Source organism: Sphaerodactylus townsendi, linkage group LG12 (assembly GCF_021028975.2).
Source record: "Sphaerodactylus townsendi isolate TG3544 linkage group LG12, MPM_Stown_v2.3, whole genome shotgun sequence".
In the NCBI taxonomy this organism is placed as follows: Eukaryota; Metazoa; Chordata; class Lepidosauria; order Squamata; family Sphaerodactylidae; genus Sphaerodactylus; species Sphaerodactylus townsendi.
The window spans coordinates 14,420,805-14,436,469 of NC_059436.1; the positions used below are offsets into that span (position 1 = coordinate 14,420,805).

General features: G+C 44.0%; 1 protein-coding gene across 5 annotated transcripts in view; it reads left to right on the forward strand.

Annotated features, from left to right (window-relative positions):
- The window catches only part of PRDM10 (PR/SET domain 10), a 77,811-nt gene that overhangs the window by 57,699 nt on the left and 4,447 nt on the right, over positions 1-15,665 (forward strand). For all 5 annotated transcript variants that reach the window (XM_048512778.1, XM_048512776.1, XM_048512774.1 and 2 more), the window contains 9 exons: positions 88-435; positions 2,494-2,649; positions 4,163-4,342; positions 6,491-6,601; positions 7,557-7,757; positions 10,602-10,748; positions 12,124-12,294; positions 14,450-14,587; positions 15,255-15,423. In XM_048512778.1, the coding sequence (XP_048368735.1) occupies positions 88-435; positions 2,494-2,649; positions 4,163-4,342; positions 6,491-6,601; positions 7,557-7,757; positions 10,602-10,748; positions 12,124-12,294; positions 14,450-14,587; positions 15,255-15,423 (1,621 nt within the window). The remainder of the gene's footprint in view (positions 1-87; positions 436-2,493; positions 2,650-4,162; positions 4,343-6,490; positions 6,602-7,556; positions 7,758-10,601; positions 10,749-12,123; positions 12,295-14,449; positions 14,588-15,254; positions 15,424-15,665) is intronic.

Genomic DNA, 15,665 nt, shown 5'->3' on the forward strand with positions numbered 1-15,665 from the left:
AGGAAAAGCAGGGCATACATATTTTAATATGTAAAATAAAATAACTAATAAATTTAAAGATACCCTTTCTTGGATATATCTTTTCAGAATGCAGCTCTCCAGCACTTATTCATCCGGAAGTCGTTCCGACCCTTCAAATGCCTGCATTGTGGGAAGGCTTTCCGTGATAAGGACAAACTAGATCAGCACTTAGGTTTCCACGGACGGGAAGGCAATTGCCCTCTGACTTGTGACATCTGCAATAAAGGCTTCATCAACAGCAGCGCTCTGGAAAGTCACATGAAGTTCCACTTGGACCAGAAAACCTACTCTTGCATTTTCTGCCCTGAGTCCTTTGACCGCTTGGATCTGCTGAAAGATCACGTGGCAATCCACGTGAACGATGGCTATTTCACTTGTCCTACCTGTAAGAAGCGCTTTCCAGATTTTATCCAGGTGAGTCAATGCAGATCAAGATCATTGACTTCTGAGCCTCTTTATCTTTAGTAGCTTCTCTGAACTGTTTGTCTTCTCGTGCCCGGAATCTGTCAGGCTCCAAAGTTGCATTCTGCCAAATAAATGGAGGAATAGCTTCAGATGTGACATTTCCTTTACATTAAGATCATTTCCATGAAGACACAGATATGCGAGTTTTCACATACAAAGAGCAGTGTGGGAGTTGTATTTTGTTAAGATTACCAGGATTGGACAGCTCAGTTAACTGATTAAAATATGAGCTGTCAACCAAATAAAAAACGTTAACTGATTAACCATCTTCCTTTAAACTGCATCATGAGTTAATTGAACATATCTAAATATTACCAAAGTATGGGTGCTTTTTAGAGACATTCATTTTAGAGACTTTAATGAGTCTTATTCATTAAACTGCAAGCTATCACTCACTGTAGGAAAGAAAGGACATCTTTAATTTTTTTAACTTTTATTCCTCATTTCCAATGATGGCCCAGAACCAAATCAACCTCAAAGAAAGAATGAGAGAAACTGTATCCTTAAGTCAGTCGCCAATTAACATTGACCCCTCCACCAAAGGAAAGCCAAGAAAAAGCTTTAGCTAAGTCAATCCATAGAAGCCCAAAGCACTAATGAAAGGGAGCTCCAAACATTACAGCTGCTTCAGGAAACAGCAAATATTGCACTGATATTTCTTGTAGCGAACACGTAACAATCAAATATAACAGGACTCGTGTGAATCAGTGTACATGTGAACCAGACACTTGTCATTGTGGAGCTTCCCTGCAAAACCTAACCAAAATCAGGTCTTCTAGATATGTGCATGGTGGCGTTTGAAGATGAGTATACACACATTTATGTCATCCACAAATTATGCCTTTGCTGCAGCAAAATCTTCTGCAACAACCAAAAATATACCCAGCAGGCTTAAAACTTAATCCTTCTGCATGAAAATTCCCTCTGAGGTTCATCTGTATCAATTTTATTGCAATACAAAGCAGCATAATTTGATGAGTAGCAATGTTTCTTATTTGCACTTCTCTCTTGAAATATGCAACTGTCCCATTCTCCCATATCATATGATGCAGGTGCAAAACTGAATATAAGTTGCCTTTGAAGCAGCTGTTACTTCTCAACTTCCTAAGTTCTGACATTGAAGATGAAATTACAAAATGCCTGGCCTGTATCATTTGTGCTAAAGAAACTGGGCATTTCCTGGGGGATCTATTTTTATCTTCAGGGCTCAGATTTTCAGGTGTCAAGAGTCTTCATTGGCCCCCTTGGTAGCCTCTGGGTAGATTGAGGAGAAGAGCAGAGGAGGACCCTTCACTCCCAAACACTCCTGATCTGGATCCAAAACAGTCGTTGCTCTGACACAGTTCCTTTACATAGGACAGGTACTCCTAGAAGCCCAGTTGAAAAGAGCTATCCTGTGTCCTGTGATGGCTCTCTGTCCATCACTCTGTGCTGTCCTCTGCAAATTCAAGGCGAGTTCTCTGCTCTCCAGCAACCTGGGGTTTGAAATACAGTATCCCAGGATGTGGGCTGGTGTGCAGGCCACTATTCAGGAAACAAGCAGAAGCAGAGTTTAGAATGAATCAGAATGAATGAATCACTCTCCCAGATCTTTGCAGTCTAAAACAGATCAAGAGACGCTCTTGGATTTCCCCCTCAAGTGGCAGAAAGAAGGGAAAGAGCACCTGCTTTGCTTATTATTTATTTAAATGTTGTTCTTCAGCTAAACAGCTCGGGCTTTTTGCAGAAAGGATTGCGTAACACTTCCGTGCCTTCTTGTCAAGGTCTCCCCCCGCTTTTCTGTTTTTTACCCTTCCTTCTAGAAAACATCCCATCATTCACTGTCCTCCTACAGTGGAGCACAAACATTCTTGTGGTTGGACTACAGCAGGGGTGTGCCATCCTGTTTGACCCTCCAGCTGGCTGCTGTATGAGACAGGATGCTGGGCAGGGTGGTCCATGGGTCTGATCTGGCAGGGCTCTTCTTAGGCATTTATTACTTTCTTTTCCTGCAATCATCCTTGCCAGGTAAAGAAGCACGTGCGCAGCTTCCATTCAGAAAAGATTTACCAGTGCACAGAATGTGACAAGGCCTTCTGCCGTCCTGATAAGCTGCGCCTCCACATGCTGCGACACTCGGACCGCAAGGACTTCCTGTGCTCTACCTGTGGGAAACAGTTCAAGGTAATGCAGTCAACAGGTCTGGCGAACATCGGAAGCAGTTGCGGAGCTGCATCCGGCTGCCTTATGTCCAAGAGTGACTTCTCAGAAGGGGAAGCGATCCGCCCCTGCCTTTCGCATGTCTTGCTGACTGCCTATATGTAACACACAACATGCACATATGCAACAGTGTGGGATAAGCTGTGCTTTAGGAATTTATCTGTAATGGATGGCCATGTGAGAAGTATATTTACACAACGGGTTCACAGATGCCTTTCTCTGACTCAAAATTCAAGAAAGAAGTCCAATTTTTTTCTGTTTTTCTATGATTCTGATTTCTGCTAAGAGATTAGTCCAACCGTGCATCTGCTGAAGTTACTAGCCAATACACATTTCACCTGTGCTTCTTGTTTGTGGACTAAGATGGACAGAAAGAACCACTATTTGTAAAGCTTCCTTGGGTCTAAACATGTACGAGGAGGATAGATTCATCCCTAGCAATTAGCCATGATGGCTAAATGAAATCTGCATGTTCAGAGGCAGAGTTCTTCTAAACAGCAGTTGCTGGGGTTGAAAGCAGTAGCAGAAATGTTGCATCTTACCCAGCTTGTGCATTTCCCAGCAGCATCCTGTTGGTCACTGTGGGAATGCTGGCGGGATGGATCTTAAACATAAGGAGCTGACTTATACTGAATTGGAACATTGGTTTATCAAGGCCATTATTGTCTACTTTGATTGGCAGTTACTCATCCAGGGTCTCACATAGGGTTTTTCAAATAAACTCCTATCTGAGCCTTTAAATAGGAGATGATGAGGATTAAACCTGGGACCTTCCATATACAAAACAGATGCTCTAGCACTGAGCCCCAGTCATTCCCCATGGCCCCTCCTAATGGAACTATTGTCCGAGCTGTTAGGGCATTTCTTCTGCCCGGTTGCATGAAGATTGTTCTGACTTGCTGCAGGTGATCAGGTGAATGGGTATTTCACAAGTATGGAATAGTCTTCATTTGTATGGGATTAAGCCTATGAGCAGTGAATGGAAATCTGAATGTGATCATTTGCTGTCAAAACGGAACAAGTCCCATGGGGCAAAGAACTTCCCTTTTCGTTTATGAAGTCCTGGAAAGCATGACAATAAACTGATGGAAGGGCACAATAACAAATAATAATCTTCATTTATGCTTCCTAACGCTCATCCACTTAATTACTGCTAAAAACCAATATTAATTCAGGAGCATGTCACATCATGCTTTAATTGGCCATAAAAGACTTACAAGAGTCCCAGAAGTAAACAAGCCTAACTTCAATAGAACAATTAATTAGGTTTGTACGTGTGATTCCGCAACCTTGGGAAAAAAAGTTGTATTTGTCTTCATTAAACCCAGACAATCAAATTCCTGCTTTTCTCTTCCGTAGCTGTATTAATTTTTCACTCTGCACATTGCTTTGTGGCATTTCATTTTTTTTTGCGCTTGTGAATAACTAGAAAAACAACAGTATTTTGTAAAAGTGCTTTTGGTTATTTCCCTTGCAGAGGAAAGACAAACTCCGGGAGCACATGCAGAGGATGCACAACCCAGAAAGAGAAGCGAAGAAGGCCGACAGGATTAGCCGTTCCAAAACTTTTAAGCCTCGGATAGCATCGACCGACTATGAGAGCTTCATGTTCAAGTGTCGTCTGTGCATGATGGGCTTCCGGAGGAGAGGCATGCTGGTTAGTTTGCTGCTCCAGCCTTCCTAAAGATTTTTGCCAATTAGAAATCAATGTGACCGTGTGAGATGCCTTTTTGTGTTAGCTCCAGTGGTTAATTGAGAAATGTGCCAATTTAAAACAAGGGTGGGGGGGGGGGGGGGTCCGGGTCTGGTGGAAAGTGAAAGGCATCAACTTCCTCAAGCTAACTCCTCAAAGTAACTCCTCCAGCTTTTTACTTTTGATAACATTTTTTAAAACTTGGTCTGACCAAATGAGGACTGGGACTTGGGAGGTAATAGGCTCATTCCGCACATGCAGAATAATGAACTTTCAAACTGCTGTCACTTCTCTTCGAAGCTGTGTGGAATGGCAAAATCCACTTGCAAACAGTTGTGAAAGTGGTTTGAAAACGCATTATTTTGCGTGTGCGGAAGGGGCCTTACTCTCCCCCTCCTGACTTTGCTACGTATTGGACCTTCATTGTTTTTCTGCCGGTGGGGCTGGTCCCCTTTTATCAGTATTTGGTGTTTAACTTGCATAGCTCTTTTTTTTTTTTTTGCCAAAATTAATGAGCTGTGTTTAACCATGAAACTCTACCCCGACTGATAAAACAAGGGCTTACTAAATAAACACAGGATGGTTTGCAACCTGGGAAGAACTTTGTCATAGAATAGAATCATAGAATCATAGAGTTGGAAGAGACCCCAAGGGCCATCAAGTCCAACCCCCTACAATGCAGGAACACACCATCAAAGCTCTCCTGACAGATGGCCATCCAGCCTCTCTTTAAAAACCTCCAGAGAAGGAGACTCCTGCATACCACATTCATTAATTGAATGCTGCACCAGTCTAAATACCAGCTTGGTTGTGCGAGTTGGCCTCACATCACAGGAAATGCTCTGTTAGCGCTTCCATAGATAACCTGTTGCTATTTCCCACTGCCTAAAATAGCAGCCATAGAGAAAAGTTCGATACGTGTTAGTCAGGATGACTGAATGGAACCTCCATGTTGGAGGGAGTATATTTACCAGTTGCTGGGGCAAGCTTCAGTGCCTGGGTCCACAGTGCCTGGGTCCACATCTAGGCACCACCGTCTAAGGGTGGTGGTTCTCAGCTGGTGGTATGCATACCACTGGTGAGATGCAGGGTTTTTTAAAATAACAATCATTGAGAATCTTCTCTCCCTCAATCCCCATATCCAGATGTTACATGCTGTCTCCTGCAAACCCTACCTACCACGCATTATCCACCTATGACCTTTTGGCATTCTAATAGTATTAGCAGAATGCCTGTAAATACATAGATGTCCCTGTCAAAAAAAGTGGTTTTCTGTTTCTGTGATGGTAAGACCCAGGTTCTTTGATAAAGCAGTAGGTGGGACAGTAGAGACAAAAGGCTGAGACCCAATGAAGCTACAGCCTTCTAAAGCCATTGATTTCACATCTGCTTAGGATGGCACTGCTGGTCACCTGCTGTGGGAAACAAAACGCTGGACTCGACAGAGGTGGTTTGCCATTGCCTGCCACTGTATAACAATCCTGGTATTCCTTGGTGGTCTTCCATCCAAATACTAATTCGGGCCAGCCCAGCTTACCTTCTGAGATCTGATGAGAACAGGCTAGCCTGGGTCATCCAGTTCAGGCCCTATGATACATTTTTTTACTGCCAAGTCACAGCTGACTTGTGGTCGCCCTATAGAGTTTTCAAGGCAAGAGACATCAGAGGTGGTTTGTCATTGGCTGCCTCTATGTCACGCCCCAGGTGTTCCTTGGGATTCTTCCATCCAAATTCTTGCCATAATACGTATGTAAGATCAAAACTAAGAAAAGTATGGCTTGACTAAGGACCCCCTAGCAACTGTGATGAGATCTGAACCAGGGACTTCCAAGATTACAACTTACACTAGGCAGGAATAAAAACAGAAAAATGCACCATGGCAAATATCTGCTAGAGATGCTTTGCTTGTCTAATGATAAGCTGTCAAGAGTGTGAGCAAGGCTTTTCTATGGCTTGTTGCTAGCTCTTTTCGAATGAATGTAATGCTCCTGAACAGGTCTGCTTCACTTAGCTGAACAGGGGAGCTCCTGTTTTCCACAGGCACAGGCGGCTGTTGTTGCACTTTTAATATCGTTGCCTGTTTTCTTGATATGCTCTGCTTTTTAATCTTAGGTGAATCATTTATCAAAGAGACACCCAGACATGAAAATAGAAGAGGTGCCAGAACTAACACTGCCCATCATCAAGCCCAACAGAGATTATTTCTGTCAGTACTGTGATAAGGTATGAAATGAATCTACCTCCTACACCTCGAGGTTCGCACGGGATCAAATTGCCTGCATGTGTAAATGTGTAACAGATCTGGTAACGTTTCCCTCCCGTCCATTTTTTTTATTTTTAACTTTGTGGAGAGGGCCAAAAGATATATCTGCCAAGACAGTAAATTAAATAAAAAGCGCTTGGAAGAAGTGAACTTTGGGTGAAAGATGAAAATAATTTTTCTTCTAGGAATCCCAAATAGATTCCTAAGCACTTTATAGATTGGATGCCTTTTTGTATTTTGGCATTGGGGCAATGTGATAGTTCGTGGCTTGCAGAATTATTCTTCCCCACACTTGTTTTTAGTTGAATAAAGTAGGATTGGAATAATCTACAATTTATCATCGATTGTCTGTATTGCCAAACACAGCAGGGTCAATGCATTGTCAAAGGCTTTCAACTGGTTATTGTGGGTTTTCCGGGCTGTGTGGCCGTGGTCTGGTAGATCTTGTTCCTAACATTACGCCTGCATCTTTGGCTGGCATCTTCAGAGGTATATCACAGAGAGAAGTCTGTTATACACTGTGTCCAGTGAGAAGGGAATATTTAGTGGGGTCTATTTCTCACTGGACACTAAGTGATGTGCCTCAGATGCCAGCCATAGATGCGGGCAAAACATTAGGAGCAAAAACTTCCAGACCACGTGACCTGGAAAACCCACAACTCCCACACTGAGAATTGTTATTATGGAGGATCAGCTAGTGCACAGGTGTCAAACTCGCAGCCCTCCAGATGTTATGGACTACAGTTCCCATCACCCCCTGCCAGCATGTTGCTGGCAGGGGATGATGAGAACTGTAATCCATAACATCTGGAGGGCCATGAGTTTGACACCTATGATCTAGTGTATCAATGCAGATCAGCGGGTTTTAACTTCTGTTCAGAAGTACCATCGATATCACTTATTCATTGTCCGCAGGTTTACAAGAGTGCCAGCAAACGCAAAGCGCATATTCTGAAGAATCACCCAGGTGCTGAGCTTCCTCCAAGCATCCGAAAGCTCCGACCAGCAGGCCCAGGAGAGCCAGATCCCATGCTGAGTACCCATACCCAGCTCACGGGCACGATAGCCACTCCGCCAGTCTGCTGCCCTCACTGTTCCAAGCAGTATAGCAGTAAGGTACTGTGGCATTATCCTTCTGTTTTCTGATGAATGTCCTTCTTATGATTTTGGAAAGGTAGCCATCATGGTCTGCAGGAGAAGAACTAGATTCAAGTCTAATAGCACCACAGAGTCTGACAAGATTTTGGGGGATAACTTGAAGGTGTGAATTTAAAAATATATAAATAACTACATACCTCAAACAGAAAAAAAAAATAAAACAACTGTGATGGCCAGTCTACACATAAGCATCTATGAAAGGTTTCCAAATATGGGCGGTTTAAAATCTAAGATATATATAAACAAACAAACAAACAAACAAATAAATAAATCTCTGAAGAAATCTATACATAATTGTCAACTGTAGGCGATACATTTGAATGTTAATAAAGTTGCAAGGTGCTCAATCCATTGGATTATGGAGATGGGCGTTTATTTCTCCAGTGTTGCAATAAAAGCATTTTAGCAACAGTAAGAGCACGGAGGGTCCATTTTTTATTGACCATCAGGAAGCCTTCAGGAGACAAACAAAAACTACATAAGCATCCTGAAAGATCAACTAATACGCTTATACAAAATTGACGTAAATAATTACTTCCTGCATAGCTTGAGGTGCCAACTTGTTGCCAAACTTTTGGAGCTGGTAGTCCTGAATACAGATTCTGGTCTTAGTTTTGTTCCTAGATTTGTTGCTACTGGATAAGCCAGTGAATCAAAGCTTCATGAATTCAGGACAGTGTTTGGCCAATTGGCTGCCGAGGGGTTTTTGAGATGGGCACTTCTAATGGAAGCACGCTTTGGTGCTTTGTGGGCAAATCACACACTCAGGGGCCCAGTGACTTGTAAGATACAGCAGACATGGCTGACTGCTGGTACTGATGCAGCCGTTATGAGCAGTTTGCAGTGTTCACACATTGCCCTTTTCAGGGATCAGTGCTGTTGAATTGCTAGATTAAAGAATCATATCCAGTACAAAACCATCCCTTCTTTGTGTTTACAAAGGCAACAGGTAAATATTTGCAGTTGCAGGCAAACGTTCGGCTGCTGTCTTTAATATTGGGACTTCATTTATATTGTGTTTTCAAAGTCAGCCACTGTCCTGCTGCCGACAGAGGCATTTATCTTGTGCGCACACCTGCTGCTTGGAACTCAAAAGAAAAAGCACACGCTGTACAGGAGCATAACCGTTCAGAGCAGCAGGCCAAAATAAAATACAAATGTTACAAGGTAGTTTTTGAAGGGATGGGGCAGGCAACTTCCTCTTCTCCCCATGCAGAAGAAAAAAAGGTGGGTTTTGCCTGCCACACTGCTTCACCTTGGAGAGCTAGGGTGGTGTAGTGGTGAAGAGCAGTGGACTCTAATCTGGATAAGCGAGGTTGATTCCTCACTCCTCCCCAAGAAGCCTGCTGGGTGACCTCGGGCCAGTCACAGTTCTCTCAGAACTCTCTCAGCCCCTCCTGCCTCACAAGGTGCCCCTCGTGGGGGGCAGAGAAAGGCAATTGTAAACTGCTTTGAGGCTCTTTACAGCAGAGAAAAGTGGCGTATAAAAACCAATTGTTTTTTCATTTTTCAAGGTGGATCTGAGAATGAGAAGAAAAAATATTATAAATATTCAAGTAGCATGACTATAGTGGAAGACGGGGGAAGATGTATGTGAATGAGATGTTTGTATGAAAGAGTGTCTGGAGGATGTTCTAACATCCATTGATGGGTATTGGGGGTGGGGGGAGAAAGAGGAGAAAGAGAGAGAGAGGCTCATTCCGCACATGCAGAATAATGCACTTTCAAACTGCCTTCAGTGCTCTTTGAAGCTGTGCGGAATGGCAAAATCCACTTGCAAACAGTTGTGAAAGTGGTTTGAAAACGCATTATTTTGCGTGTGCGGAAAGGGCCAGAGAGAGAGAGAGAGAGAGAGAGAGAGAGAGAGAGAAGTCGAATTTTGTAGATTTCTCATTGGGTTGAATTCAGACTACACTGACAATTTCTACTGAAATTCCCTTCCTACTGCAGACCTATTCATATCATTGAGGGTGTTTTATCCCCCAGAAGCAGCCTTTTGTGGAGATGAGTGGGCTGCAGGGGGAGTGAGGAGACATTCTGGCATGATAAAAATTCAGTCTGGATTCAACCCATTAGTAATTTGTAATGATCTTGTAAAAAGCGTAAAGTACTTTACTGCATCTTCTGAGAACTGTGACTTCACTGGCTCACCACAGTGGCTTCAATATACAGACGGCTTCTGGTTCAAATCTCAGCCAATCTTGGCAGGACTCAAAGTTCAGTGGAAAAGTGCACGCTTTATTTGCAGAGGTTTCAGGTGCAATTTCTGGCATTCAAGGAACCAAGATAGTGAAAGTTCAAATGGGATCCTGGAAAGGCGTCCCCAGTAAAACCAGAGAGTGTTGGCTAGAGGCACTGATGACCTGATAAAATAAAGCAGCATCGTGCATTCGGGTGTAAGTGGGCAGGGAGAATTTTTAGCTGTGGAACAGCCACTGAGAGAGTCTGGGTGCCTTTATCAAACCTATTGAGCATGCAGACCCTTGTTCTCAGAAATCTCAAGAGACTTTGGGATGGCGGTTGGTTTTTGAGGCACGTGGGGGCTTGGCTCTTGCAAGAGGAATCTTCGACACACCAGTTTGCTGTTCAGGTTGAACAGCAGAGATATCAAGGCAATCTAAGCAATACACAGGTAGGCTTCAATTTCCTGCTGCCAGCTAGGACATTTGTATGTGCAGAGAGCTCAGTGCTGAGCACTCAAGCAAAGCGAATCGCTTAGCACGGCCTGAATGATTAATGGTCCTGTGCCCGGAGCTGATTTCGTAGGCTTTCCGTAACCAGCCACTTTCCACCCCTTTGCAGACCAAGATGGTGCAACATATTCGCAAGAAGCACCCAGAATTCGCTCAGATCGCGACGAACACGATACACGTGCCATTGACGACAGCCGTCATCAGTGCTGCCCCTGCAGTTTTAACCGCTGACAGCACTGCTGGGGAGACAGTTGTGGTAAGAATCCTGGGGTGACACAGAAATAGATGCATTACAGAAATGCAGGATGAGGCTGAATGGTTCCCTGGAACGACTCCTGTACTGACTCTAATCTTACATCTTTAACAGAACATGAAGAAAATTAAGCCACTGCAACTTTTCATGTCACTATGTTATGAAAAAACAATTCATGTCCTAAGCATCTATATATCAATCTGCTTTCCTGTGAGGGAAGGCAGAAGAGTCTGGGACTTTTTATGTTAGAAAGGAGATGACCGGGTGGGGTATTGGTAGTGAAGGACATGACAGAGTCTTATCATGTATACAGACAGAACTTTTTTCCCCTGTTCCAAAACACTAGGACTCAGGGATACCCAATGAAGTTGACAGGGCAATGGGTACAGGACAGGCAATAGGAAATAGTTCTTTACTCAGTGAGAAGTTAAATTGTGGGATTTGCTGCTGAGGGACATTGGGATGGCCACCAGCATAGATTACTTTACAAGCAAGTTAGACAAATTCTTGGCCAATGGTGTACCACTAATGGGACATGGGGTAACCCGGGGGGGGGGGGGCACGGGGAGCTGGTCATGCCCTGGGCACCATTTTGGGCTGGTATGCCTCTGTTCATAGCAGATAAGTCCAACGATGGCCAACTAGCCATAATTAGAAGAGCGAATCTCCATATTCAAAGGCAATAAACCTCTGAAACCTAGTGCTAGGAGGTGACATCAGCTCTTGTAATCTCTGTTCATTGGACTTGCAGGGCAACTGTCTGGCCAATGTGTGAGATAAGATGTTGGACTAGGTGGACCACTGGTGTGATCTAGCAGGGCCCTTCTTAGTTTTTTAATAGCTCAGAAACAGCAGCAGAAAAAGTGGCAACCCTACTTGGGTATGTTTCATGGTACCCCTCAGTTCGCTTAGGGTAACAGGCTTTAAAGTTCTCTTTCACAGGACCAACTGAGCATCCATCCTGGAATTTGCTCCAGAATTTCTGCGATGCTCAAGTGTTCACCAACAGTTGGAAGTTTTGCAATAGTTGACTGAATGTGAAAATGTGTTCCTTGACAGTAGGGCACTTGGAAGACCACAAGGCCCATAACATACAGATTGGGTTTACTTGCATGAGCCACCTGGAGCGATTTGTTTTTTCAGCAGCCTTCTGCTGTGTTCCTGCTGTACTTTTGGCAAAATGTGAATAGCAGGGGATGATGTGTAGAAGGTTGGTAGGTAGATAGTGTTTCCCTGATTGTTTAGGGTACATTGTAGAAGTAAACAGAGTTGAGTATTCCTTTGTCAGAGAAATAATGACACAATCGCCAAGCATTCAGACAAATTAACAGCATTATTCTTTAATGATATGCTTCTTGCCTGCCTTTGTCCTCTCCAGACGACAGATCTGCTGACCCAAGCAATGACAGAGCTGTCGCAGACACTGACAACAGACTACCGGACTGCACAGGGTGATTTTCAGCGAATTCAGTACATCCCTGTGTCTCAGTCCACAACGGGCTTGCAGCAGCCTCAGCACATACAGCTGCAGGTTGTACAAGTGGCTCAGGTGAGTGACATTTGGCTTACTGCTACCTTAGTAGAACCTCAACTCTGTCAGGGCTGTTCAACTGTGGAATTCACTGCCTCAGAGAGTGGTGGAGTCTCCTTCTTTGGAGGTTTTTAAATAGAGGCTGGATGAACATATGTTGGGAGTGCTTTGATTGTGTGTTCCTGCATGGCAGGGAGTTAGAGTTGATGGCCCTTGTGGTCTCTCTTGATGGCCCTTGTGGTCTCTCCCTTGTGGCTTTATGATTCTATGTTCTGTTTCACCTCTGGTCTTGGACTCTTATTGTTTACCTGACATGGTAAACAATAAGAGCCAAGCATTTTTTGAAAATCCATAATTTTGGTTGTTCTTAGCAACTGACTAAATACTACGTAACCATTCTGATCACTAGCTCACTTTCATGGCCTCGCTTTTTCCTTTGTTTTTTTCCCCCCTGATTAAGTTGCTAAAAACTAATTAGGCTTTGTTTAGCAAGTAAGATTTTTCTAATGTTTACCATCCCCCTGGTAGAAGATCCTACGCTTAATCATGATGTTGGAACATGAGAAGCTCTGGTATGCATGAATAAATTAAGATAATTATCTTCTTCTGCTGCTGCTAAATGTCTTGTTTGGCTTAAATGGAGGGTATGTTTATTTTGTAGCGGGTTGACTGATCAGCAGCCTTTCCCTGTGATAACAGAGATGAGTCACTACTACTTGTTTCAATCAGGGTTGTACCTAGAGACTCTATCCGAGATGTAAGCCTGATTGTTACTGTTCTGGCATGGTAGCTCCCCCCCCCCCCCATGACTCTGTCCCCTACTACCCATAACTTGCAGATGTGGATAGCACTCAAGAGCATGGTAAGTCCGAGTGTCAAGCAAACTAGCTTGCTTCACGCAGCAGATAGTACCATGCTGTTAAAGATCAGACTGTTGTTATTTGTTGCATAAATTGTGAGAGTTTTGCTCACTGAGGACACCATTTGTATTTTCATGGAGGCTGGATCTGTGAGTAGTTGCTAGCCATGTTAACTGAGGAGAACCTCGGAGGCAATAAACCTCTGGATCCCACTGCCAGGAGGCAAAATCAGGGGGAGGCCTTTACCTCCAGGCCCTGTTGCTGGTCCTCCAGAGTGTCTGGTTGGACATTATGGGAGACAGGATGGCAGATTAAATGAACCACTGGTCTGACTCACCAGGGCTCTTCTTACGTTCTCATGGGTATCAAAATATCTCGGGCTGCTTGTGAGCTTTCTAAGGGGCATAGGGCTGACCAAGGGAAAATAAGTGCACCCCTGTCTAAAACAGCGATAAACATACATACATACAAAAAGTTAACAATATAGAAGAAGAAGAAGAAGAAGAAGAAGATGATTTTGGATTTATATCCCCCCTTTCTCTCCTGTAGGAGACTCAAAGGGGCTTATAATCTCCTTGCCCTTCCCCCCTCACAACAAATACCCTGTGAGGTAGGTGGGACTGAGAGAGCTCAGAAGAACTGTGACTAGTCCAAGGTCACCCAGCTGGCGTGTGTGGGAGTGCACAGGCTAATCTGAATTCCCCAGATAAGCCTCCACAGCTTACTGTTAGTGGTTTGTATTTTTTGATTCTGTTAGTGGTTTGTATTTTTTGTAACTTTTTGTATTTATGTATGTTTATAGCTGTTTTAGACAGGGGTGCACTTATTTTCACTTTTCAGTTCACTTAGTAAATTAGTAAGTATCGAAGTTTGTGTGTTTGTGTTCGTAAGCAGCAGGACTGGCAGCGTTTCTTGTCAATTGCTATTCAGTACGCTTAAGTCATATTTATAATGTGTGGCATAGGGCTGACCCCCGTTGGGAACAGGGTGCTGGACTGAGCCTGGGGCTGGATCCACCAGGGCTGTTCATACACGACAAGAGCAGGCTTACAGGGAAATAATTATTTCCCTGTGATCCCATTTGCCTCTGATCTGGTTTTTGATGCTAATGGCACGGCTTTGCCTCGCAACCCAAACAGTTCCTATATTCTTATACTATCAAAGCAGCATGAAACGAACTCCTAGGGGAGCTGCAACCGCGCGACTCCGCAACAGGGAGCTCAAGCCCATGTTCAAGCATTCTGGGACATGCAGCAATGCTTAGTCATGCTGCCTGGTTACTGACGGAAGTTGTGCTTGTGTTCTGCTTCCAGGCCACCTCACCTCACCAGTCCCAGCATTCCACAGTGGATGTGGAGCAGCTGCATGATACACAGTATACCCAGCACGCCATCCAAGTGCAGCACATCCAGGTCGCGGAACCAGCTGCTGCAGCCTCATCGTCCTCCCAGGTAGCTCACACTTTTGCTTAGAACAACAAAAACCTTGGCATGCCCAGTTTCACAATTGCAGGTTCGACACCTCAGCCACCACACCACACCACACTGGGTCTCACAACCTATTGGACTTGATCCTTGTATTATTTCCTGATCTTATATGTGATCCGTTGTTTGATCAGGGTTTTTTTTAAACTGATCTATCAGTAGCACTGTATCATTATAAGTCACCAGCAGAGTTGAAAATTGAAAAGAAGTCCTCGTGTAAACCAAGCTTTTGTCAGCCGTGCACCATAGCACTGCAGTTCCATTCAAGGCCAAAATGATCACCACCGAAACTCATCACTTTGTCACAAAGACAAGAAGGCAGCACAAAAGACTTAGGACCACAATGGCTTGGGCAAGGAGGTCGACCAGATTCTCTGTTGTAAGCACGGGAACCAATTATAACAGTTCCAGGCAAAAGAGCTAGAGGGTGGAAACCCCAAAATTCTGGCAGCTCCATTGTGAAACAACTCCTGGTTGCTACTTTCTATCGGAAATAGTTATCAGTCGGGTTTCCTATAAACGTTACTTCCTAGGAAGCACAGTTGCTGCAGGTGGGAATTATCACTCTAGTCCCTAAGCGTGCAAGTTTCTGGAAAATATATGCTGTAATTTCTCTTCTCTGCTGTTATTCTAGGTGGGAGGTAAGCCCTTAAGCCCTTCGTCACAACCATCTCAGCAGGAGCTCAGCCCTTCCCAGATGCAAACACCCGCCTCTTCCCAAAGCCAAACTCTCCAGCCACAGCAAGGATCCTCAGTTCAGCAAGCATACCTACCTGGCACATGGAACTCATTTCCCAGCTATTGTATGTATCTGAAACATGGGCAAAGGGCCAGCAAAGTTTGTGTCTCATCTTGCCTTTGTAGTCACTGTGGAAGTTCTGTTAGGTTGTTTGGTTTCCAAGCTGTGATTGAAAAAAACTAGGAAAGTGCACAAAGAGCTTTCCCACCTTTGAAATGAAGTTCCAGCTTAGATGGAGCTTTCTGTGTGCACTTAAAGCCCCCGATAGTTTGGTCTGGCTGCTAGGCAGTAACATGGTCAAGCTGA